General features: G+C 35.3%; 2 protein-coding genes across 5 annotated transcripts; one reads left to right on the forward strand and one right to left on the reverse strand.

Annotated features, from left to right (window-relative positions):
* The first annotated feature begins 13,650 nt into the window (after positions 1 to 13,650).
* On the forward strand, positions 13,651 to 17,675 carry LOC110920590 (protein WVD2-like 7). 3 transcript variants are annotated; one of them, XM_022164752.2, is made up of 9 exons: positions 13,651 to 13,888; positions 15,109 to 15,930; positions 16,002 to 16,115; positions 16,659 to 16,720; positions 16,788 to 16,856; positions 16,946 to 17,048; positions 17,145 to 17,180; positions 17,263 to 17,364; positions 17,440 to 17,675. In XM_022164752.2, the coding sequence occupies exons 1-9, from the start codon at positions 13,787 to 13,789 to the stop codon at positions 17,566 to 17,568; spliced, it is 1,539 nt and encodes a 512-aa protein (XP_022020444.1). In that variant the 5' UTR covers positions 13,651 to 13,786; the 3' UTR covers positions 17,569 to 17,675. The 3 variants fall into 3 exon arrangements, with proteins under 3 accessions (XP_022020444.1, XP_022020445.1, XP_022020443.1); XM_022164751.2 differs by having other exon boundaries at positions 13,652 to 13,888; positions 17,431 to 17,675; XM_022164753.2 differs by lacking the exon at positions 17,145 to 17,180 and having other exon boundaries at positions 17,431 to 17,675.
* LOC110920591 (two-component response regulator ORR26) lies at positions 17,548 to 20,949 on the reverse strand. 2 transcript variants are annotated; one of them, XM_022164755.2, is made up of 5 exons: positions 20,653 to 20,949; positions 19,849 to 20,001; positions 19,283 to 19,687; positions 19,084 to 19,160; positions 17,548 to 18,563 (listed from the first exon to the last, which is right to left on the reverse strand). In XM_022164755.2, the coding sequence occupies exons 1-5, from the start codon at positions 20,786 to 20,788 to the stop codon at positions 17,847 to 17,849; spliced, it is 1,488 nt and encodes a 495-aa protein (XP_022020447.1). In that variant the 5' UTR covers positions 20,789 to 20,949; the 3' UTR covers positions 17,548 to 17,846. The 2 variants fall into 2 exon arrangements, with proteins under 2 accessions (XP_022020447.1, XP_022020448.1); XM_022164756.2 differs by having other exon boundaries at positions 17,643 to 18,563; positions 19,084 to 19,157; positions 20,653 to 20,943.
* Between the last annotated feature and the right edge of the window lie 5,380 nt (positions 20,950 to 26,329).

A 26,329-nucleotide genomic window follows, 5' to 3' on the forward strand; every position in this document is an offset into this window, starting at 1 on the left:
AATCGAGAGGTTTCAAGAATCTTTTGTCATAAAGATTGAACCTTTCTATCTGGATATTGTTGATTCAGACTATTAGGGGCTTAAAAATGGCGATTGAATCATCTATGACTCAAGAAATTGGGGGAAAGAAGGCTCTGCAGTTGGATTGCCCTTCACTTGATTCATCGTTGACTCAGGTTAGTAGTTTAAATTCAGTCTTTTTTAGTCTGTTGTTGTAAGAGATGTTAGCATTGAATTGAACTATTGGAACAGAAACGACGGTGGTTGTGTGGTGGTGGTTGGCTGGTCTGATGGTGGTTGGCTTGGTGGTGGGTGGTGATGTGTTGGCAGTGGTGCTATAGCGGTGGTGGTGCGATGGCGGAGGAGCTATGGGCGGTGGTTATGTGATGGCCATGATGGTGCTAAGGGTGGTTGTTGCCTAGATTGTATAGAGAGAGTTAGAGTTTGTAGAGAGAGAGGGAGAAGATACAGGGAAGGAGATTGAGTTTTGAGTGAGGGAAAGAAGGCTCTGCAGTTGGATTGCCCTTCACCTGATTCATCGTGGTGGTGGTGGTGGTAGTAGAGAGAGAGAGAGAGAGAGCAGAGAGAAAGATGAGAGTGTGTGTTCTGAATGTATGTGTGGGTGTATATATATATATTGGTAGGTAGAATGACAATAATGCCCTCATGTGCTTCACATGTGACCTGACTTAACTGGGAAAACAAACAAGGTTTAGGGTAAAGGACATAACCTGATTGGTTTTTCAAACATTAAGGATGTTTTCTGAGCTTATTAAAGATAAAGGACATACTTTGATATATTAGACATACATAAAGGACGAACTTTGAAATTTACTCTATAAAATATGATAATATAAGCGTGTGTTATTTTGTTAATAAATTTATGGGGTACTAAGCTTCTTTAGATGAATACAATTTACTAGAATACAACTTTGAATTTTTTTTTCAAGTGTCGTAAAAGTCTCCGTCGCCGGAAACCAATAAGTTAACGAACCGGATAACCAATATAATGTTTCGAAAAAAATAACACGACAATAATGAATATATAGGTTTGCGTACTATTTGAGGACGACTTGATTATTCTTGCTTTGCTTGCTAATAAGGTACGGATTCTGTTTTCTTTTCATCATAGTATTATTATTCAAGTCCGTTACTTTGTAGTACGGATATTTCGCTAGTTGTTTCTGTTTCGTAACTAGTATATATTGTAGCATGCAATAGACCTTATACCTTGTGCTCGTTATTGCATGTTCCCTCTAAACTTATGTTAAAATACATTTTATTTCTGATACGGCTTTGTACTCTGTCACCCGAGCGCTTCTGACTTGTCGTTGGGGCGTCAACGACATGGCACTCATCGTGACGGTGCGTAACTAAAGTTCACGGCGTTTCTAGTTTGTGCTTGTGTAGCACATGGCCCCTAGAGGCGAATAGATCTGTAACATCCATAAAAACGGATATCCAAAATCCGACCCGTTTCGAAATTCGGATCCTAATGTTGAAACCTCAGAATTTTTCGCGAAAATAATTAACCGTCGAAGGAATTTAACCCATTTATCGATCGATCTATCTATTTATTTATTTACTTATTTAAATAAGTAACTTAATTAAAATATCGACTAAAATCTTTAAAGTTAATATGATTAAGTTAGTTTCAAATATAAATAAATTCATATGATTAATATATATGTATAGTATATTTAAAATTAAACGTTACAATTTATGTTGCTCATCTTGCAAATTATGCATTCCACTTCATGACCATCCCAAGTTTAATTTTTTATAAAAAGGTAAAAAAATATACCTACAAAACCTACCAACTATATATAACCACTCACCAAAAAATGACACAATTGTCATCCATCATAGTTTACGCTTGTCTCTATTTGCTTCACATATATGCTATGATATGTATCTAATCTGATCATTATCTTTTGAAACAAAAAGTGCCGCCAAAACAGAAAGCTCACAACCATATTTCCTTTTTTCTTTGAAGAAGTTTCCTTTTCTCGATCACTGATTTCGGGATTGAAAAACAATTCCGCGTTTCCATTTTCGGGTCCAATCAACAATCTATTTCAGTCGATCATTTCATCTTCCATACTTACGAGACACCTTGAATGCTATATAAACCGAACTTCCAGCCGCGATATCTCCACACACGCACACAGCCATTCTCGAAACCTGTTCGGTACACACATCATTCTATTTCGACACCATTACACACCATTTACACCCTCTCACCGGAGTCACCGGAATCTTTACCATACGACCCGAAGTTTCGCCGGAACCCAAACCTCCGCCGTTCGCCGCACTCGGAGTCGGGACGTGGAGTTCCGTCAAAAGCTAAACCGGGTCTCGTACGCTCTCCGGTATACATTCCTTTAATCTTAGTTTTCTTGTTCGATCAACTGTTGATATGTTATGTTATACAACTTCCTAAACAACTAATATATATGAAACAAATAAACAAGCAGTTTACGTATGTTATATTGATAGATTTCATTTGTTATTTTTTTTTCTCATAGTTATATCAAACTACAGATGGGTTTTTCCTTGTTTCTTTTAAATGAAGAAGTGTTATTTTAGAACATGAATTTAAGTAATATGAGAATTAAAACTTTGAGTTTTTATCAAACGGTAACAATGCGGATTAGTGTTCGGGTTGGGTTAAAACATCGTAGATCACTTCGACTAGTTTCGGTATACGTTCTGTTTATCGATTGTTTTCATGTAACTTCACTGTTAAAAACCATTACTCTTCTCAATGATAAGCTTATGATCAAATAAAAATGGTGGAAAAGTATTACACAATGTTGAGTTAAATAGAATGAAGAAGATGACTTTTAGATTGAGTTAATATAAAATATAAAACCAATGAGGTATAATTGGCAATGTTCAAATCGTACACATATAACAGTTGCGTGTGTTAATGTGTTATTTATTCTTTTAATTCTTTTTAGTCTTATAAAACATTTAGAACTTGGTTAATAAAATTAATTAACAACGATTCAATTATAATCCTTATATATCACTAAAGGCATACTATAAGAAGAATTATAATATACGAATAGTTAACATATAAACCATAATTAGTAGGGTTTTGCTTATTTTAATACAAAAATATATTATTCTTATTTGTAGTATATATCTATATAATCGAGAAGAAAATAAGAAATGTGAATGACATTTATCCAAATAAAACTTTAAACCCATTAATAACACAACTAATTATCTTTTATTATCCTTTTAATTCTTTTTCTCTAAATTTATTAATAACATAAATAAATTCTTTTTATAATTTTATGACATTATAACAATTAGATAAATTAGATAAATTATAGATATCAGATTAAACTTATAGTGATCGTCTCTATTTTGGTACTTCATATTTAGGAGAATCGCTTTATTCGTTCTCTTGGATTTCCCCAATCATACTCGTACGTTCTTACAAGAAAATGCAACGCAACCACTGTGAGTATACATGACCCATTTTCTATTTTCCACTTTTGGGTGCAATATGTATTCTATATCAAACATCACAATCACATCAAACATTTTATGCACACTCTATCCTTACTCTATGTGATACATTTTAATCATGTTAGACATGTTATGCTAATGTAAACTTTCATGACTATGTGTTCATTAACTTCGTACAAGCCTCCCCTAACAATGGTAGCGCTATAGGTTGAGAAACGCCCCTCCCGTTATATTAACGGGTATTGTTAGGTTAAACTATGTTAAAACCACCCATACTCTTTTGGGTAGGCACGTTAATTGCGTTAAACTTTGGTTTGGACACGTAGAGTAACATCGTTTCGAGTATACTGTTAACATGGTATTGTATTCACATTTGGATATGAGCAACATTTTAAACACGTACTATGCTATGTATGAAAACTTGTATACTCGCCAACATGCTTTTGTTGACTTTATTTTAATACATATTGCAGGTTGATTTATCAAGATACAAGAAAGCAAGCTAGGATGGCCTAGAAACTCATTTTAGAAATAAACTATTGTTTGAATTTATATTTGGATGTTTGAAACTTTGTATTACCCTTTAGTTTTAATAAAATGATTTAATTTATATTGTCACGTTTAGTGTTATGTTGTTTTGAGCAATTTGTACGTCTCATCCCGATGTTTCCGCCATCGGTTGGGGTGTGACAAGATCGATCTTAGCTCTGACTCCTGACACCTGTTGAGATGGAATAATGTGTGTGCGCCTACACGCACCATCTCGGCGCATGGACTATAGCCATGCATGCCTCTGTTTAGGCTCGTGGGTGCTTCTATATTACGTGACTTGCTTTATTGTTATGTGTTGTTATATGATGTCACGTATGTCTTGTCTCTGTTATGATATGTTGATATGTTTATATGCATCTGTTTATGTTCAGTATCTGTTATCTGTTCAGTATAAGTTTTGGGATTCAAGTTATGTAAGTATCTGTTTCAGTGCCAGAATTTCAATCTCTGTTTTCAACATTTGTCCGGTGTCCGCCTCAGTATTTGTTTTAGAACTGTTTTGTTACCAGTATCGGGTTGCATAATCTCTACAAGTATTAGATTACCATGTTTTCAAACTCAGGTTATCTAAACTATTTTGTTGATTAAATATATATATTTTCAAATTAGAAATATAGTTGTTTTGGTTAGATAATGTTTTGCTAAGAAATTTGAGTTATCATTAGATTTTGATCTAAACCTAAATGTTTATTCACAATATAGTAATTTCGATATTTTTCTTGTTTTAAAAGAATTGGGATTTTTTTTTTACAATATTATATTATAAGTATAACTATTTGAAAGAAGGAAAATTGTTTTACTTTTAAATGTGGTTCAATGTCAGTCTCAGTTCAGCTTCCGTTATGTGGTGTTTCGTTCCCTTTTGTTCGTCTTTACATGTACTGTTGATTTCTTCGTTACTGGGCAACTTTTTGGCTCAGCCGTATTTTCTTTCTTGTGTTTGTCTTATTTGTTTGACAGGTAAATTGGGAAACGTGTGGGATAAGTGAAGAGTGTCGTGAAGATAAAGATTTATTTTTATTTCGGTAATGTAATTAAAATATAATTAGGATCTTTTGTTTTCAACGTTATGGATTGGTTTTAGTTTTGATATCTGTATGAGTGACATGTCAGCCCATTCTGGGTTGGGGTGTTACAGTTGGAGTTGCAAATATGGTTGATATATACACAGCATCTCCTCTCCCTTTTCGAAGATTATATCGTTGTCTTCAACCTACAATCTTTGTGTTTACAGTTTAATCCAGAGTATTGTTAGGGTTCCAATCGATTTGTGTCATAGTTGTTTAATTGTATTGTATTTTGGATCGTCTTTACGTCATATTGATATGTAAAAAATCGCAAATTTGTTCTTTATGATAAAACATTTTGGGTTAAATAAATCTAGTCTGGGTATTCTCCGGTGTGTGATCCATGGTTCTTTATTTTGTTATACATATGAAAAAAAAGAGAGAAAACTTTATATATGTGAACAAGTTAACGTTCAAATATCAAACACTATCAACATAAACACCATTCTAAAAATCAACTTTTCAAGAAATAAACAAGTTAATGATCATATATCAATCACTATAAACATATAACATTTACAAAAATAAATTTAACTGAGCATTTAAGGTTAATTTGAAATCAAGAAGTGTATGACTTTTTAAAATAAGGTTAATTTGAAATCAAGAAGTCTGTGACTTTTTAAAATAGTTTTAAGATTCTGTAACCGGAATATAGTTAAATGCAATGTTTTAAAATCCGGTTTTTATACCGTACCGGATTGAGCTCATAAACGGTTTGTTAAAATCACAGTATAAATGTGCATTATATTTCCTATTCTATTTTTGGTCCTAATTATCTTTCTGTCTTTTCCTTTGTGCGAGATGTGCTGGGCTGCTTTCCTTTGGGCTTGGGCTTATTGCTGGTTACAGGCTGGAGTCCCAGCTGGGTCATAGCTGTCTAAGGAGTGTGCGTGTATATATCTTGATGTTGGTCCGGTGCTGTCATTCATCATTCATCATCTCTGGAATCTTCCCTTTCTTAGCAATCAAGCTCACTTGTTTCCTTCATCCTCACAAGTACAATTCGTGAGGAGTGCAGTCTTGTTCTTATATTTTCTGTATTCACAATCCTTTGTTTCAATCTGTGATGACTGGTTCTACAGTCACTTTGTATTTGTCCTAAATCATAATAAAAAGCATTTGGTTCAGTTTTGATCTCTGAGTTTTGACATGGTATCAGAGCTCTGAGGTTAAACCGGTGCTCTGGTGATCTTCTGCTGCTCGTGTTTCTGGTCTTGCTGCTGTTCGTGAAACCCTAAGTTCTAGGGTTTGTGGCTCTCTTCTGTTTCCGAGGTTTTTTGACTTCCTGGAGACGGATCTGCTCTTGAAGGTTGAAACCCTAATTTTTGGGGCTTTTGCATCTCTCTTGAAGAAGACTCTTGTTGGTCCCTCTTTAGGGTAAACCAACAGACTGTGTTCTTGGTTCTTTGATCAGAAAGCTTGTAACCCTAAGTGAAGGTTACAACCCTGATTGGCCGGAGATTTTGCACCCACTGTGAGTCCGTTCCATCTCTTCCTTTTAATTTCTCTCTGCATCACTTTAACTGCTTTGAGTCTAGGCATCTTGATACCGGTTTTTAGGCTTACCGGTTTGATTTGTTGGGACACAGAGAGGGTCCACTCTGTTGCATTTTGTTGGTCAGTTGTGTTGTGGCTCCCTGGATTACGTCTGCGGAGGCACCTTGAGTGACGAACCTCTGATCGGACCTCTGTCCAGGCTTCGCCGGTGCTTGTGATTTGTTGGTTGAGTTTTTAACTCTCTGCCTGTGTTTATTTCCTGTGTTACTTTCTGTGCCTTTTTGCCAAAGATGCCTGATAAAACTAATTCATCTGTTACCTTGGTTAGTAAGCTTGATGCTAGTGATCCTCTTTATCTGCATGCCAGTGATTCCAGTGGTCTTACTATTGTGAGTATTAAATTAAAAGGAACTGAAAATTACGTGGTTTGGTCAAATGCTATGAAGCTGGCTCTAATGGCAAAAAACAAACTAGGTTTTATTGATGGCACATGTAATAGATCTAAAACTGATGATGTCCTAGCCAGTCAATGGGATCGTTGCAATTCTATTGTGTTAACATGGATTTTGAACTCAGTTTCTGATGAATTGTATGTTGGACAAGTCTTTTCTAAACTTGCTTCTGAGGTCTGGGATGATTTAAAGGATACTTATGATAAAGTAGATGGATCTGTTGTGTTTGGTTTATATCAAAAAATCAATTCAGTGAGTCAAAATGGTGCTAGTGTTTCAGAATATTATCATAAAATTAACACTATGTGGAAACAATTTGATGCCATGCTTCAATTACCTTCCTGCACTTGCAATGCCTCCACTAAGTTTAATGAATTCAATCAATTAATTAAGCTCATGCAATTCTTAATGGGGTTGGATGACATTTATCAACCTGTTAGAACCAATCTTTTGACGAGAGACCCATTACCCACTATCAAAACTGCTTTTTCAATTATCTCTAGAGAGGAATCTCACAGAGGTTCAAACAATACTTCAAAAAACCCAAATGTTGGGTTTGCTGCAAAAACAAACAACTTCAATGACAATAAGAAAAAATTTACCAAGGGTCCTAATCCTAATCTAAAGTGCTCTCATTGCAATAAGATTGGGCACACGGTTGATAAATGCTTCGAACTGCACGGATATCCGCCTAGTTACAGACAAAAACCAAACCCAAGTAATCACCAGTGGGCTAGATCTAACAATTCATCTAGCAATGGTGGTGAATCTGTGAATGATAAAAATGCTAGCTCCTTGAACTCTTTAACTGCTGATCAGTTTTCTAAGCTGCTAGGTATGCTGAATGAGAATAAATCTGAGGACACAAATAAGTCTAATGTAGGAGGTAAATGTTTTAGTTCCTTCTCCCCTTCTGAATGGTACAAGAACATCTTTTGTTTCAACTCAAAAATTTTTTCAACACAGAATCTAAATTGGATTATAGACTCTGGTGCAAACCAACATATGGTTATGTCCAGCAAAAATATGTTCAATTTGGTCGATGTTTCAGAATATAATATAACGGTTAAGCACCCAAACGGAACTAATGCTAAGGTCACTCAAATTGGCTGCTTTAAACTATCCGATTCTGTGATATTGAAAGATGTATTTGTTGTACCTGAATATTTTGTGAACCTCATTTCTGTGTATAAACTTGCTAAAGACAATAAGCTTAGAGTTGTTTTTGATGAAAATACTTGCTATATTCAGGATTTATTCTCAAAGAAAACCCTGGTGACTGGTAGACAAACTGAGGGTTTATATTTCTGTGGTAACTCTCTTAGTTTTGGTTTTTCTTGTCTAAGTAAAGCTGAAAATGTAAAGCTCTGGCATTCTAGGCTAGGTCATCCTGCCGAACAAGTGTTAAACGTCCTTCCAATTAAATCTGAGTCAACTACTAAACCTTGTGATATTTGTCACAAGGCCAAACAACACAGAGTTCCCTTCCCACTCAGTGACCATACATCAACCAAGATAGGAGATCTCATTCATCTTGATGTATGGGGTCCATACAAGGTCACTAGTGTGGACGGGTACAAATACTTTCTCACTGTAGTTGATGATTTCACGCGATCTGTTTGGGTTTATCTAATGAAATCAAAATCTGAGGTTCTTGAAAATATACAAAGCTTTTACAATCTTGTTCAAACTCAGTTTGAAGTTAATATTAAAATGTTTAGAAGAGATAACGGTTCTGAGTTCACAAACTCACAAATGTCTACTTTTACCAAACAAAAGGGATTCATACATCAAACTTCTTGCACCTATACACCTCAACAAAACGGTGTTGTGGAAAGAAAACATAGACACTTGTTAAACATTGCAAGAGCTTTACTATTTCAGTCCAATGTTCCCCTTAGGTTCTGGTCTGAATGCATTCTTACTGCCTCTTACTTGATTAACAGGCTTCCTTCTTCTGTGTTACATGGCTGTTCTCCTTATGAAATGTTGTTTGGTTTTAAACCTTCTCTTGATCACTTGAAAATTTGTGGGTGCCTTTGCTATTTTACAGTCTTAAATAATCCTGATAAACTTGAAGAAAGAGCTGAAAAATGTGTTTTCATGGGATATTCAAATGTTAAAAAGGGTTACAAAGTTTGGAGTCTAGACCAAAAAAGATTCATTTTTTCAAGGGATGTCAGCTTCCATGAAACAACCTTTCCCTTTAAAATTGAATCATATGCTGGCCTAGATAAGTCTGTTAACTTAAATCAATTAAACTTTTTCGATAATTATGAATTTTCAAGTGATGTAAATCCCAATGATGAAGAGAAGGATTTTATTGAGTCAACTACTGTGACACAGCAACACAGTAATCCAGTTGAAACTATCAATGATGATGATACACAGCAGCCATCAGAAACTGTTGGCACGGCTGGTAATCATGAGTCAATAAATGTTGAAACTAGTTCCGTGAGGGCTGAGTCTAGTAGTGTAAATGATGAACCAAACCTTCCTGAGGGTATTCAAACAACTAGAAGATCTACTAGATCTGTTTCTGTTCCAAAAAGGTTTAATGACTTCGTTGTTGGTAATGCTAGATATAGTTATGATAAGTTTGTTGATTATTCAAATCTGCCTAAGGAGAATATTTGCTTTGCTGCTAACATCAATAAAATCTTTGAACCTTGTACCTATAAAGATGCTATAAAAGATAAAAGATGGATTGATGCAATGAATGAAGAATTATCTGCCCTTTACCGGAACAATACCTGGGACATTGTAGATTTACCTAGTGAAAAAAGGCCTATTAGGTGTAAATGGGTCTTTAAGGTAAAATACAAATCCACAGGTGAAGTTGATAGATTCAAAGCTAGGTTAGTTGCAAAAGGTTTTAATCAACGAGAAGGTATAGATTTTGAAGAAACCTTCTCTCCTGTCGTTAAAATGGTTACTGTAAGGTGTGTTATTAGCTTATCTGTTCAAAATAGCTGGCCTTTATACCAACTTGACGTTAATAATGCCTTCTTGTATGGCAGTCTTAGAGAAGAGGTCTATATGACCCTTCCCGACGGTCCGAGTCTTGAAAATAAGAATAAAGTTTGCAAATTGAACAAATCATTGTATGGCTTGAAACAAGCTCCACGCATGTGGAATGAAAGGCTCATTTAGGCTCTGGTCAAAATTGGCTTTATACAGTCCAAGTGTGACCACTCCATGTTTATTAAATCTGAAAAATCTATCTTTATTGTTCTCCTTGTCTACGTTGATGACATTGTGTTAACTGGGAACAATGAGGGGGAAATTAAAAAGGTTAAAGATTTCTTAAAAACTGAGTTTTTAATTAAAGACCTTGGTCTATTAAAATTTTTCCTTGGAATTGAGGCAATTAAAACAAATAACGGGGTATGTCTGTCCCAAAGAAAGTACTGCATGGATTTACTTAACGAGTATGGGATGCGTGGAAGTAAACCAACCAGTTGCCCCATTGAACAAAATCACATTTTAACCAATTTAACAAATAAGGACACCAAATCTGTTGATGCTACCCAATATCAAAAATTGGTTGGTAAACTGATTTACCTGTCTCACACCTGACCTGACATTGCATATTCAGTTCACTACTTGTCGCAGTTCATGCACAAACCTACTGAAGCTCATACTCAAATTGCCTTTAAAGTTCTAAGATACCTGAAAGGGGCACCTGGTACTGGAATCTTGTTCCAAAAAGGCAATTCTTTTCATTTGACTGCCTTCGCTGACTCGGATTGGGCCAAGTGTGTCGACAGCAGAAGGTCAGTCACTGGGTATTGCATTTTTCTTGGAGCATCCTTGATTTCATGGAAAAGTAAGAAACAAAGTGTAGTGGCCAGATCCTCTGCCGAGGCAGAATACAGAGCAATGTGCAGTGCTACTTGCGAAGTTTTATGGCTGATAAACATTTTAAGGGAGCTTCAGGTTAATGTTGACATTCCCGTGGTATTAAAGTGTGACAGTACTGCTGCCTTATCTATTGCAGCCAACCCGGTGTTTCACGATAAAACCAAACATTTTGAAATTGATCTATTCTTCTTGAGGGAAAAAATTGCCTCGGGCTTAATCAAGACTCATGGGGTCAAAACTGAGCACCAGTTAGCTGATGTGTTCACCAAGGGCCTTCTGCCAAAAGTTCACACTGAAATGTGTAAGTCATTAGGGCTTATTAACTTGTTTGCACATTTAAACTGAGGGGGATGTTAAAATCACAGTATAAATGTGCATTATATTTCCTATTCTATTTTTGGTCCTAATTATCTTTCTGTCTTTTCCTTTGTGCGAGATGTGCTGGGCTGCTTTCCTTTGGGCTTGGGCTTATTGCTGGTTACAGGCTGGAGTCCCAGCTGGGTCATAGCTGTCTAAGGAGTGTGCGTGTATATATCTTGATGTTGGTCCGGTGCTGTCATTCATCATCTCTGGAATCTTCCCTTTCACAGCAATCAAGCTCACTTGTTTCCTTCATCCTCACAAGTACAATTCGTGAGGAGTGCAGTCTTGTTCTTATATTTTCTGTATTCACAATCCTTTGTTTCAATCTGTGATGACTGGTTCTATAGTCACTTTGTATTTGTCCTAAATCATAATAAAAAGCATTTGGTTCAGTTTTGATCTCTGAGTTTTGACACGGTTTAACCGGGTGTATCGGGTGGTTCAGTCGGGCGGTTTACCGGTTCTACCGAAGAGTTCAACCGATACTACCGGCCAGTTTGAACCGGTTTTTAAAACATTGGTTAAATGTCAACACAATACCATTATATATCCGAATATATTTCCAAATATTTTAATAAAGAGTAAACTGCCATTTTGGTCCCTGTGGTTTGGCCAGTTTTGCCATTTTAGTCCAAATCTCAAACTTTTAACATCTGGGTCCCTGTGGTTTGCATTTTGTTGCCATTTTGGTCCAAAAGTGATATTTGACCAGAATCACCAAATTAAAACCTCCTGTTAAATCCTTACCCTCAGGGGTATTTTGGTCATTTTAAATTATTATAACTAAATAAAAGCATCTTCATCTTTCCCCAGATTAAAACCTCCTCTCTCTCTCTAAAGTCTCCCACCTCTCTCTCTCTCTATCTAAATATAAACCTAGTTTAGATGCTTGCTTCTCCTCCACCATATCTGTATTTTTCTAAATCGAAATTAAGACTCCAGGTGCCAAATCGAAACCTAAGCTCGCCATTTGTGGATAACCACTTGTGAATGTAATTTCCAGTTGAAAGGTTGAAATTTTGGGTGTTTGTGGGTGTTTGGTTAGGGTTGGGGTGGGCGGCGACGAAGTGGTTGTGGTGGTGGTGGTAGGAGGTTGGTGGACGGTGATAGATGGTGTGGGTGGGGGCGGTCGGTGTTGTTGGTGGTGATGGTGCTAGGTGTGTTGATGGCAGGTGGGTTGCGGGTGGTGGCGGTGGCAGGTGGACGGTGAAGAATGAGGTGGTGGCAGATGGTTGTGGTGGTGGTAGTGGGAGATGGTGGTGGGACTGTTGCCATAGCATCCATGTTTTCTAGCTGATGAGGAGAATCTTGTCCCTCGACTACCTCTTCTTCTTCCGAAACCCAACCACCATCCTCTAAATTCCCCATATCGTCAAAATTAAGGATCTTAACAGGTGTCGACACTTGACATTGAATTTGTTGTGCACGGAGATTTAGAGGGTGTAGAACAAGAAACAGGGGGGATTATACCTGGGTCATCTGGATTTGACATCGATTTCTTGACAGATGGGTCAATACCTCCAGGTGTAGGTTGCAAGACAGCACCCTCAACTTCCATGGCCGCAATCGAATTTCCATGAAGTAAATCGTTCACACTGATATTGGCCAAGGGAGTACGCCCCTTTTCACCCTTTGACGCCTTGTGAACTCCTTTGCTGGAGCCAATAGAGACACCTGAGGAAGCTAGGGCACCGGATTGCTCTCTGGCATTTTTGGCGGCACTACTAGACCTGGTAGAGAAATGGCGAAGAGAAATTTCTGAGGGGTTAGGCTGCAAATCTGGGTCAGGGGGTAAAGGCGGTGGAGGAGCTCCACCTTTGGAAGGTAACATTTGAACACAAACAAGATCAGAACACTGAATTTGTGCAAGAACAAGGGGAATTCAGAGTTTGGGTTTGTTTGGGTTGAAAGTGAGGGTGGAGATGTGGTTTGTCTGCAGATATGTTATAATAATTTTAAAATGACCAAAATGCCCATGTACAAGAAGACAAAACAATCAGGTTTCAACAGTCAAAATAGGGGTTTTTTGGATTTTGGACTAAAATGGCAACAAAATGCAAACCACAGGGACCCAGATGTAAAAAGTTTGAGATTTAGACTAAAATGGCAAAAGTGCCTAAATCACAGGGACCAAAATGGCAGTTTACTCTTTAATAAATAAGTTACCTTTCTAGACCAGATTAAAAGCTAATAGCAGTTTTGATACACTACCAAATTTTCCTCAAAACCTTAATTTAACCTTAAACAAAGTTATGGACCAGAGTGCAAAGTTTCCATTGTTATAAATTTATAGCCGTTAGGAAATGCGTGGGGCCCGCATTTAAACATTAAGATTTCCATTTTTAATTAGTCAGTAAAACAAACAAACCAGCAAATTAAACACATAGACGTTAGAAGATCTCCTATCAACTTCATATCACACTCGTCCCTTTAAATTGTTTACAAACACAGCAGACATTTTTATTCCAGTTTAATTTCTCTCTCTCTCTTCTTTCTCTCTCTAGAATAATGGCAATGGCTGAAGCAGCAGCAGCAGCAGCAACAGCAGCAGCTCCGTGTTTGATGCGTTCGGTTTCGCAACCGTTATTCGCTTCTCGCGAATTCAAAGAGGTTAGTTGGCTCAAGAATTTGATATCGAAAAGATAAAAAGTTTTGATTTTTATGTTTGTTTCTAGGGTTTGCTTGATTTTCACTTGCAGGGTATTTTTCATTTCTGTTTTTTTAATTGGATTTAGGGTTTATGTGCAAGATTTTCTTTAGAGAAAAACCCTGAATTTTGATTAGTTTTTAAGGTTTCCAATTATGATTTGTGGCATTTGTTTGTTTATAGTTTCTTTAAATTTCATGGCATTTGTTTATAGTTCAAGAATTTGATATTAAAAAAGATAAAAAGTTCCGATTTTTATGTTTGTTTCTAGGGTTTGCTTGATTTTCACTTGCAGGGTATTTTTCATTTCTGTTTTTTAATTAGATTTAGGGTTTATGTGCAAGATTTTCTTGAGATAAAAACCCTGAATTTTGATTGGTTTTTAGGGGTTTTGATTATGATTTGTGGCATTTGTTTGTTTATAGTTTCTTGAAATTTCATGGCATTTGTTTATAGTTCAAGAATTTGATATTAAAAAAGACAAAAAGTTCCGATTTTTATGTTTGTTTCTAGGGTTTGCTTGATTTTCACTTGCAGGGTATTTTTCATTTCTGTTTTTTAATTGGATTTAGGGTTTATGTGCAAAATTTTCTTGAGAAAAAAACCCTGAATTTTGATTGGTTTTCAGGGTTTTTGATTATGATTTGTAGCATTTGTTTGTTTATAGTTTCTTGAAATTTCATGGGTTGAATCAAGATTCTTAATTTCTGGTGTTTATCAGGACTTCTGTTCTAAAAAAGTCTGAATTTGACTTTATTAGAGTCAAACATTGTAATTGTTAAGTATTTGACTATTATACCTGTGATCTTTGCTTTCAGTTCTGATTTTCTTGAACTGTTGAGCATCACTTGTATGTGTCATGTTTATTAGCTTTATGTCCTGATAGAGTCAAAATTTGACTTTCAGAGTCAAAGCATTCCAATTAGGAGTCAAAGTTGTTGGCTTGTTTAGTAGCCTTTGGCTCAAGATTCTGCCTGTATACTTACTTTTTGTAAACAAGTCATGTGTGTCACAAAAGTCAAACTTTTGAACTTTTGAGGGTCAAATCATATTTTTTATGACAGATTCTGTATGTATATATATGTGATATTCGATATGACCACCTTCGAAAAGGTCGATTTTTGACTTTTTTGGAGGGTCAATGAATTGGTTATTGACTCAGATACATCACTACCTAATACAGGGAGACCCACTTCGAGCCCTAACAACATCGGTATCATTTGGGCGGTTCATGAACGAACCCTTGGATTGGGAAAGATGGTCTTCATTTTCTCATAATCGAATCCGAGAAGACGTTCAGAAACACTCTAGACCAGGTGCCGTTGCTGAGAAAAAAGCGTTTTTCGAAGCTTATTTCAATAGATTTGCATCCAAAAAATCCGCAAAACCACCTAAAAAGGAAAACAGACCTCCTAATTACTCCCCTCAAACACATGTTAGCCCTGTTACTATATCAAACAATAAAGAAAATCATCCACCGACGGTTGCTACCGATGAAAACATGCGTAACAAAGGGGCCGAATCAGAAATAACATCAAACCAAGATGTTTCCTCACCTAGTCCTCTTTTGCCGAAAACCGAGAATGTCGATGACATTATCTCGAATACTTGCCTCGTGGAACAAGAAAAAACATTAACCGAAAATGTTTCCTCACCTATAGTTCCGAGTAACACAGACATGGAACGAGATGTTGACGAAATCGCGAATGTTGATGAAAAACCTAGTACTAATCTAGGCGAGGAAAACATTAGCGACGTTGAGGAAAACGTGTCGAGTGACAAAGGGACAGAAGAGGAAACAACATCAAAGAAAGATGTCTGCTCATCTACTACTAATCTTGTTTTCTCAGAAGTTAAGAATATCGATGACATCATCTCGAGTGGTGGACAAATGGAACAGGAAAAAACATCAACCGAAAATGTTTCCTCGGAGAAACATTGTTCCGACGTCAAGATTTCAAACCAGTCTGGTCATGTTGACCGAAATAAGAAAAGACAAATCAAGGTATGCATGCTCTTATATTATTGAAACTGACATGTGTTTGTTTTGCTAATGTTAAATTATGTTGTTTACAGGATAAAAAAGCAACACAGACAAAAACCGAAATTTCTTCGGTTAAATCTTCAAGTAGAAAAGCACCGATTCCTGAAATTCACCCTAAAAATCAAATCTTTAAGCACAATCCCATGGTAATATAACTTTCTTTCATTAAGTTTTGATTTATTATTCTTATTATTATTGTTAACCTGGCAATCATTTACCCATCCTTATATAAACTAGTAAAATTTCCCTGTGGGCTGCGGCGGGAATTTGGTCGGTAACGATTCGGTGTGTTACGGTATCGGTACAGTACCGCAACTCGGTACAACAACCGAAAGATAAAACCCAAAAAATAAAATTGTGATATGCCCAAAAGAATATCGACACGTGTTTTACATCGATTGAAAACCATACAAACGTATATCGGTACTGCTTCCTATAATACCCAAAAGAATAACAACACGTGCTTCCAAGTAACGTAACCCTATACTTAAAAATTTACAAAAAATCATATAATAAAAATTCAACCTGATCCCATTTTGACCCGTACCCAGTTTGACCAGTTAGTTGACCCAGATCCAGTTTGACCAGTTAGTTGACCCGGACCCAGTTTGACCAGTTAGTTGACCCGGTCGTATTGCCTGGCTTAAATTTAGTATCGATGGGGGTTGATCGATTGTTTTGATTTGCAGGTTTCATCAGTCAACGGGGTAAAGAAAAATACTCATGCACTCCCAAAATCAGAAAACAAAAGGTAAATATGCTACTATGCTTAAAAGAAGTCGAATTTTATCGTATATAACTTTACCTTAACTTTACAGGTCTAGACCACTACTTGAGCGTTTGGTCAATGGCAACAAAACAGTCGTCCCGAAGGCCAATTCAACAAAGTAAGAACCTTCATCAATGTTGCATATTCTTAAATACTTTATCTTCCATAGTAATAATAACAAGAAATATTTTAAATATTTTACACCAGCCATTCTGATGCATCAATCGCGTCTACAAAGAAACCAACATCTGTTACAGTGCCATCATCTTTTAGCTTTAAAAGTGACGAAAGAGCGGCAAAAAGAAAACAGGTAAGTCCGAATTTCGTGAAGTCACGAACCAAAACTAATATTTATGTGTTCTTGAAATAAATTATGTTTTTTTTTTTTTTTTTATTATTGACACAGTTCTTTCAGAAGTTAGAAGAAAAACCAAAATTGAAGGTATTTTAACTATATAGTCCCTCATTTTTTATGAAACGTCTATAGTAACCTTCGGTTATGACAGAATAGCATTCTTCTACAGGAAAAAGCTAGGAGTGATGATAAAAAGTTGCGTTGGAGCACGGCTGTAGAAGCTAAACCATTTACAAGCGAAACAAAAGGTCCAACTAATAAGTTACAGAAGGTAAAGAAATACACTCAAAATAAGTTGTTTGTATAAGCATGTGTCGAATCATTAACCGTTTCTCAGATTATGCAGGTACAAGCAACACAAACGTCACAAAAGCTTGGAACGAAGCCAAAGAATTTTATAGAACTTAATAAGAAAATGTTAAGTAGTTCCATGGCTTTTTTGCGAAGTAGGAAATCGCATGACACCCGAAATTGATTATATTCCTTATAATGTAATAGCCGGTAATGCATAGTTGCTTATTTACAAGCAAGATTGTCATAATAATACTAGTTTTGTATGCAAGGTATAAAGTATTATTATTATTATTCTATCGTAAAAGAAACAAGTTTCTAACGTAATTTGTTCCAAAGGATCAATTTATGTACCCCAAAACAAAATTAGTAGCACACCTTAAATTTTTGCTGACGAGGATCCATCTCTCTAGCCCCTGTATCATGTTTCAACTATCCGTTCCATATGATGACGTGGCATGATCATTGTATGAATAGACCTTGATCTATTACAGGCCATTCCAACGGGTCAGTAGAATACTCATAGTCGAATCTCAGTGTATCGTATAAGAACTCTTGATCGTTACACTCGGAAAGTACTCCTTTGTATTGATGGTCAACGTTTGTTGAAGAAAAATGTTGACCCTGAAGCAAAAAAGGTGATAATTCCATATTATTTGGATGGTCTTTCAGGCTCCATGTGGGACCGGTGACTGGATCAGGTGGTTGGAAACTTGGCATAGTGTTCTGCTGAGCTGGCAGTCCGAGACCAGTGAAAAAACCGTTTTGTACTTGAAACTGTGGAGGGTTGTGTTCCTGTTTGAATTGTATTTCCTTAGAACCTCCACCCCAAGAGTACTGAGTCGGCAACATTGAGTTAAATGGCGGGTACTGAGTTGACTCAAAAGGGTGGCTCATTTCCGTCTTGGCTGCATAACCGGTTAATATTTTCTTGGGTTTTATCGGCTGCAATGAAGCATTACTTTTGATATCAACTTTATGGATCGTCGGATTGGAGTTTTGGATATTAAGGTTGTTGGGAGTTCGGTGGCTGCTGACGACTTCGTTTTGTTGAACTTTTGTAGATTCGGTACAGTTTTCAGGTGCGGCGTCTCTTGGAGGAAGATCCGGGTGTTTTGGCCCACTAGACGAAGTTTTAAGATCATCTTTTTGTAGCCTAGTTAAGTAGAGACGATATTTCTGCACTATTTAAAGACAATTTATGAGAAAACTTGGCATAATGTTTGGGTAACAAATAAATTATCAAAAGAAAACTTACAAAAATCGTCTATGTATGTCACTTATTACAAACTGTGTCCTTTATCTTCAATAATTACAGAAAACGTACTCAATGTTTACAAACCCTTGCAAGTTATGTCCTTTAGCCCTAACTCAGTTAATTTTTTGGGGCTAAATCTGACCAAATGGACCCCAAATGAGGGTATTTTGGTCATTTTACTCTCATGTGAAGTCTATTTGGTCAGATTTAACCACAAAAATACCCTCACGTGGGGTCCATTTGGTCAGATTTAACCACAAAAATTAACTGAGTTAAGGCTAAAGGACATAACTTGCAAGGTTTGCAAACATCGAGTACGTTTTCTGTAATTATTGAAGATAAAGGACACAGTTTGCACTAAGTGACATACATAAAGGACGATTTTTGTAATTATTACAAAAAAAAATGAAAAATTTCCATTGCCAAGAGTTGAAGAAATACCTGCAAGTGGCTTGCAACATTCTCTCTCGTTAACCACGGCACGTTCATGAGGTCAAGTATTTTCTTAGGACCGACTTCTGCCATAAAAATACCATGTAACGACCCGAATGGGACAAAGCCATACTTAAAAGACTCAAATTTACACGAAAAGTAACGCAAAATAAAACCGTAAAACATGTAAAATGTTAAATGTACTCACTTTCAAAACCAATAAGATTGACAGCTTTGACAAATTTCTGATGAAGATCAACGGTCCAAACAACTCGCGCTTTCTTGACCGAAGAAGAATGATCCGCAAACTCTTTATTATCTTCATACTTATGTTCGGAATCTTTTCTTTTCCTACTACTACCTGGTGTCATATCACCCCCACAAAACAAGTACCCGTCGTCAGATTGTTGTTGTTCCGACACATTTCTCATCATCAGAATCTCTTCAAGACCTTCGTGACTTTCCGTATCTCTCACCTCGTGAATCTTCTTTCGGTAAACATGCTGCCATATGTTTCTTAACTCCTTCATTCGTATCGGTTTTAGAAGATAATCGCATGCCCCGTGCTGCACACCTCTCATAACTCTGCGCGTTTCTCCATCAACAGACATCACTGCATACAGTTCATTGAACATCAGCAGAATCAATACTAGTGATTGTGTATATATATATATATATATATATATATATATATATATATATATATATATATATATATATATATATATATATATATGTATGTATGTATGTGTGTATTAGGAAGAGTGAACTGACTTATGACAGGAAGATCCATCTCAAGTCCAACATGCTCTAAAAGCTTGAAACCATCCATGTCAGGCATGTTAACATCACTAATTACAATGTCGAACCCGTCTTTTCTCTCACGAAGCAGATCCAAAGCCTCGATCGCTAGTCCACATGTCGTAACTGAAACAACAATAATCAACAAAAATGAAGACAAACATTAGAAAATTTGGTAAACCTTCCAAATTTAGAAAATCCGATAAAATCATGTATAATTGTGATCATTTATGTATAAACACACATACTATTTGATGAGGAACAGATCCAAAGCTGCCCCATTCCTACATCAACTAGCTAGATAAGAGGGGCAGCCTTGGATCTGTCATGACAAAAAAAAAGCCCAAACTTTAAATTGGGCTCCGATTTCGTCAATCAAGAATTTTCCCGAATTTCGTCAATCTTCCGGACTTTCCTTTTAAGCTAATAACGCATAAATCAATGATTAACGTGCTTTAAGTTTTTATGGATCACTGACAGACCACTAGATTATATCATGCCACCAGCGAAACCACTCACAAAAGTGTTTATACAACAATTCAGAAGGAAAACCAATAAATCTGGAAAAACCTCTTGTGGGAATCGAACTCGGAACCTAATGGTCCCAAAACGGTTTGTACTTTTGAAAATTTGGTAAACCTTCCAAATTTAGAAAACCCGATATAATTCTCCTCATGTATTATTGTATTTTTCATTCAAAAATTAATCTTGTTTTTTTTTTCGCTTCCGCTCTCACACAAATATAATAAAACAAGTAGTGATGAAACTGGTAAGAACCTTCATAGGAGCACTTCTTGAGCATCTTCTCAAGAATCTTCAACCAAGTGGGATCATCATCAACCACAAGTACACGAAGACCTGCCGGAAAAACATCCGATCTCGGCGATGAAAACCCGTTTACTCCTTCCGTCATCAGCAAAAAAAAAAAAAAAACAGTCAAATAAGCAGAGAAAAGTTCTGCCGGAGTGACTGGTGACCGGAACCGGAGGTCTGATGGAGTGAGTTTTAGGGTGTGAAGATTGGTGCAGTTTGTTTGTTATAACAATAAGTGAAGAATATTTGGCGCCGGCACCAAGCTAGTAGTCATCAACGGTCCCCTCTCTCCTCTATTAAAAATACAGAATATTTCACTTCTACCCTTTAACATTATAACTTCTTCTTCTTCATACCCTTTAAATCTAACAAACTACTAAAAACATCCTTACCGCCAGGGACAAGCTTGGTACCCTACCAGTACCGATAGGGTACGATAGAGGTGTACAAATCGGTTTTTTTTGGAAAACCGGTTACGGTTATTAACCGGACCAGTTTTTTTCGTTCAAAACAAAAACTGGTTTTTTTAATAACCAGTTTTGGTTACTAACCGGTTTTTCAAGTCCAAAACAGTAACCGGTTGGGACCGGTTTTTAACCAGTTTTTTTTTCAAACAAACCGGTTTTTTACCGGTTTTAACCGGTTTTCTTAAAACCGGTTTCGGTTATTAACCAGTTTTTCGGATCAATAATAGTAACCGGTCACCAACCGGCGGTTCGGTTATAAAACCGGACCGGTTATAAAAAAACCGGTTAAAAAAAACCGGTTTCGGTTTTTTTTCCGGTTTCGGTTCTAAAACCGGTTTTTTTGTACACCTCTAGGGTACGATACCAAGTTATCACTTGTTTATTGGGTGAACGAGAAGCATGGCCGGCCCTTAGGTTGGGCCGAGAGGACCACCGGCCAGGGCCCGACACTTCGAGCACGTTATTTTAAAAAAAAATTCGATATGTAAATGTAAAAATAAATAAATTAATAGGGTATACTCATACAAACATCAACATTGGCCTACTTACAAAACTATTTTTATGATTTAAATATGTTATTTAGCCCATTGCCATTAGGTTTAAAGTTTTAGACACTTACAACACCCAATTTCGTTAAGGCCTAAGGGCACGTTTTTTCGAGCTCGAACATGATACATGAATTCACAGGACCGGCCCTGACGAGAAGTTCTCCCCGCACGATGCATTAGGATACCTTTGTATTACCTTACCACACAAAATATGGTATGTATATTTTCATGTTCTGTATTGTTGGTATCAGTCTAGTATGGTACTAGTACATAGTAAAATAATTGTTTTGTTGGTATGGGTTTGGTACTAGTACTTGGTAAAAGAAATTGTCAATCATTAGTTTACGATACAAAGAAAATTGGTTGGAATAAAACTTCATTTTCAATAAATGTATATCAAAGTGTTAGACAAAAGAAAATTTAAACTTAGGTGTGTAGTAGTGTTTTTTTAAAGGTTAATAAACGCCAAGTTATTAAAGAAAAATCAAATTAGATATAAAATCAAATAATATATAAAAAACTGTCACATAATAGAAGTTTATTTGTCTTGTTACCATTCGTTAACATTAATAGAACTGAATAATGTGTATTTTTGAGATTTACAAAGGAAAAAAAAGAAAAAGAAATCTATATATAAGTCCAAGACTATAATTTTGGTAAAAAGATGACAAGAAAAGTACAAAATTTGCATAAAAACAATAAATTAAAGAGAAAACAAATAAAAAGCAAGGATAATCAACTTTTTGAGAACTTATAGGCAAAAGACGCGTCATATAAGGTGAGATAATGATCAACCACTAAACACCAAATATAAATAACAAGAACTACTAGTTTAATGGCTAAAATTAAAAAAGATACAACTTAACATACCTTTTAGCAAATATGCTAATGATGAGTTATGAAAGTAATTGAAATGAACTTATACTTTTACCTATAAATTAGAAATAATTAACATTAAATTTAACAAATACAAGAATATATTGAAAAGGAAAAATCTTGAACAACATTGTAATATGATTAAATAGAGGTAACCGGTTGTGTTAAGTAGGAATGAGCAAATAGTACCTTGTATCGAAACCATATTGCTCTCAGTGTCAAACCGTATCATACCGAGCCATTTTCATGTAAGCCCAAAATTCTTTTGTCACAATTGTGTGAACCATATCGTGTTGTCTCGCGTCACAATTATGTAGACCCAAAATACTTGTGTCCACTTCTCTTATTTCACCCCTTATTCTATTCTTAATATAAAAAGTTGATTAAAAAATTAATCATATTTTATCTTGAAGTTTTTATAATTCCTAAATGATCATTATTAATTATTTAATATTTTTGTTATTCACACTTGTAATACAAACAATATATACACACTACTACTACGAAAGTTATAAAAAATACATATTCCTTACACATGATTTGATTTAAGAATAAACTTTTCTTTGAATGGACAACGAATAAAAGTCCGGCTACTCGAGGTAACCTAATGGCAAAAGATGACCCCATACGCTTGCGATTGCAGACAATGGTAGGTAGCCCAAGTCCACCATCTCTAGGTTCGGGGAAACCCGTTGCCTGAAGGTCCACTGCGGTAAAACCCCATTGGAATTAGATTCAAACTTGAGACCTGTGACCTCAGCCTAAATCTTCACTTACCCTCCAATGACAGTTGAGCTATAGCTAGTTGACAAGAATATACTAGATTTATTTGATATAATTATTAAATAGCTTTAAACATATATCTAAAAGGCTTAGCAGGTAAGGATAGTGTAAAAATGGTCTAAAGTGTGAGAAGTGTATTATAACACTATATATAATACTATATAACACCATATAAACACCGTATAACAATATGTAACATCATATATGGTTCTATCATAGACATGCTATCAGACAAACTATAGTGTTATATTTGTTATATAATGTTATATAGTGTTACATAGTGTTATATGGTATTATATGGTGTTACATATTGTTATACAGTGTTTATATCGTGTTATATAGTATTATATATAGTGTTATAATACACTTCTCACACTTTGAGCACTTTTTACAGGATCCTCTACCAGCCACCAAGTACTTATTTTCTTCACACGGACCTTAAAAAAGTTGAGATCAATGACCTCAGTTCAAATCTTTACTTACCCTCCAATCACTTACTCTATTGATTTTTTTACAAGAATAAACTAGATTTATGTGATATAATTACTAAATAGCTTTAAACATAAATTGAAAGGGCTTAGCCACCAATTGCTTATTTTCTTCAAACGTACCTTATAAAAAACCATAACAAATGTGGACGATAGGTTAGAGATGTCAATTGAGGTGTCAAGCTCAACTTGTGCAACCAGTCGCCATCCTAGTATAGTACAATCTATTCCTAAAACTCCTGACAGATGTGTGATTTGGTAAAAAGAAGACAACAATGGGTAGTAAACATTTGGCAATTTGAAAAAAATATATATATATTTTTGTACGTGTTGAGAGGTCATTTCATAAAAAAGAGACATTTTTACGTGCCTAAAGTGTCGTGTATCAACAAAGCTTCATGATATAATAGTCATAAACCTAGTGTTGGTGTATGTATCTGAACGCACTTTACCTATTTTAATAATATATAAAATATGAGTAAAATTCATTTGAAAAGAAAATTAAATTAAGAAAAAAAAACAAAGGGTACAAATGTAAAACATTAAATAGTTTTTCTCTCGATTAATTTATTATTATCTTTGACTAATTAATTAGTCATAAACACTATCATCCTCCACACTTATATTTTTGCTTACACGCATCGAAATTTATCCTACACGTTTTGAAATTTATCTTACACATATTGAAATTTATCCTACACAGCTCGTAATTCATCCTCCGCACCTCGTAATTTATGCTACACTTTAAATTATATAATTATTTGTTTTTTTTTTTTTTGAAAAAATATGTTTTTTTGAAAATAAATTACAAATTTGATATAGTTAGCTATTAAAAAGAAAGACTACCAATTAATGATCCATCTAAGTTTACCAATATACCCTTACACTAATATTAAATACAAAAATTAAATAAAGTAAAATGAAACATTCTTATTGGTTGAAATTTCTTCTTTTTTATTCTTACAAAAAATTTCTTCTTATTTGAACTCTCCACTATAAAATATATAAACATATTTGTTATTCTATTTTTAGATAAGTGTTGAAAGAAATTTTTAAGAAATTGTTTGCAATTGATTAAAGAACAAGTCCAGTTGAACTCAGCAAGAAAAATTTGATGTATTTCATCCTAAAGCCGAAATCAGGGGCGACTCTTATGGTGTGTGCGGAGGACTTCCACACAAGACCCGCGATTTCTAGGGGCACGGGTTTTAAAAAAAAATCGATATATATATGTTATTTTAAAAAATTATAAATACATACCAAATTCAATATAGAGGCCCATTATCAAATACTTTTTTTATGTTTTATAATTTAGCCCAAATACATTAGGTTTATTGGGCCCAATCCAATACTAATAAGATTTTAAAACATAAAAAATAAAAAAAACACAAAAACTGAAACGACAATTGGATTTGGAAACACCGAACGACAAAAGGAATTGCAGGGCTGCCATTGATTCATTGAACGACAACACAGAAGTGAGAAGATAGAACGAACATCATAGTTCAGAACTCGACAGTACAGTGCGTAATTCGGTAATTGTTTCACTGTTTGAATGTTTGATTTCATATGTTCGTAATTGTTTCACTGTTTGATTGCTGGTTGTTTTCATCATGAAGTTAAAAGGTCCGATAATTGTTATTATTGTTATTTGTCACTGATACTTGATGATATTGTTGTGATTGTTAATTGTTTGTTAACATCAGATTCTGATTGTTGATTGTTGTTAGTCGGTTAATTGTTGTGATTGTTAATTGTTGATTGAACCCGTATCTTGTTAAGTGAACATCGATTATTATTTTTAGACATTAATGGCTTCTAAACAAGCATCCGGATGGCAAAAACGTCAAAAAGGAAACAAGCAGAAGAATTGGTGAAGTCTCAAGTATATGGGCACATTTTTCGAGCTCGAACAGGGTACGTGAATTCTTAGAGACGCCACTGGCCGAAATCTCCAGCAACTTACAACTGATGACCAAATTACTACATCTGAAGCACTTCAGCAAGGATCAGACGACTGAACTAAACTTCAACAGGACTAAAGTATTATTAGCATTATTAGCAGCAACCAACTGATGCAAAAAGCTTACAGCCAAGGTTGTCGAAACAACGTATACACAAAAACACATGATTCAAGGAGAACTAACATCAGTACATGTGGAGTCTTACTGGTAGTGGAAGACTCAAAGTGTATGCTTTCTAAGAAATAGTTCAAATTGACATACTAGTCATTAGGATCAATAAACAATAGTTTATTGATTATTGTTTATTGATCCTTTGAACATTCCTATAAATAGCAATACAACGGAAAAAGGAAAGATAGCCGATTTGAACAAAAGCATTTAATTAGTTCACAATTTTTTTTTAAATTTCAAATAAAATTAACATCTTTCATAAAAAACATTATGTAGATAATATATATATATATATATATATATATATATATATATATATATATATATATATATATATATATTTT

This window comes from Helianthus annuus, chromosome 17 (assembly GCF_002127325.2).
Source record: "Helianthus annuus cultivar XRQ/B chromosome 17, HanXRQr2.0-SUNRISE, whole genome shotgun sequence".
In the NCBI taxonomy this organism is placed as follows: Eukaryota; Viridiplantae; Streptophyta; class Magnoliopsida; order Asterales; family Asteraceae; genus Helianthus; species Helianthus annuus.

Excerpts from the sequence above, each read along its gene's own strand:
- LOC110920590 (XM_022164751.2), top strand. The coding sequence starts at position 13,787 with ATGGCAATGGCTGAAGCAGCAGCAGCAGCAGCAACAGCAGCAGCTCCG. Across the intron at positions 15,931-16,001 it reads ATAAGAAAAGACAAATCAAG|GATAAAAAAGCAACACAGAC; the intron begins GTATGCATGCTC and ends TGTTGTTTACAG. Across the intron at positions 16,857-16,945 it reads CCGAAGGCCAATTCAACAAA|CCATTCTGATGCATCAATCG; the intron begins GTAAGAACCTTC and ends ATTTTACACCAG.
- LOC110920591 (XM_022164755.2), bottom strand. The coding sequence starts at position 20,788 with ATGACGGAAGGAGTAAACGGGTTTTCATCGCCGAGATCGGATGTTTTT. Across the intron at positions 20,002-20,652 it reads CAAGAAGTGCTCCTATGAAG|TTACGACATGTGGACTAGCG; the intron begins GTTCTTACCAGT and ends TTGTTGTTTCAG. Across the intron at positions 19,688-19,848 it reads GATGGATCTTCCTGTCATAA|TGATGTCTGTTGATGGAGAA; the intron begins GTCAGTTCACTC and ends AACTGTATGCAG.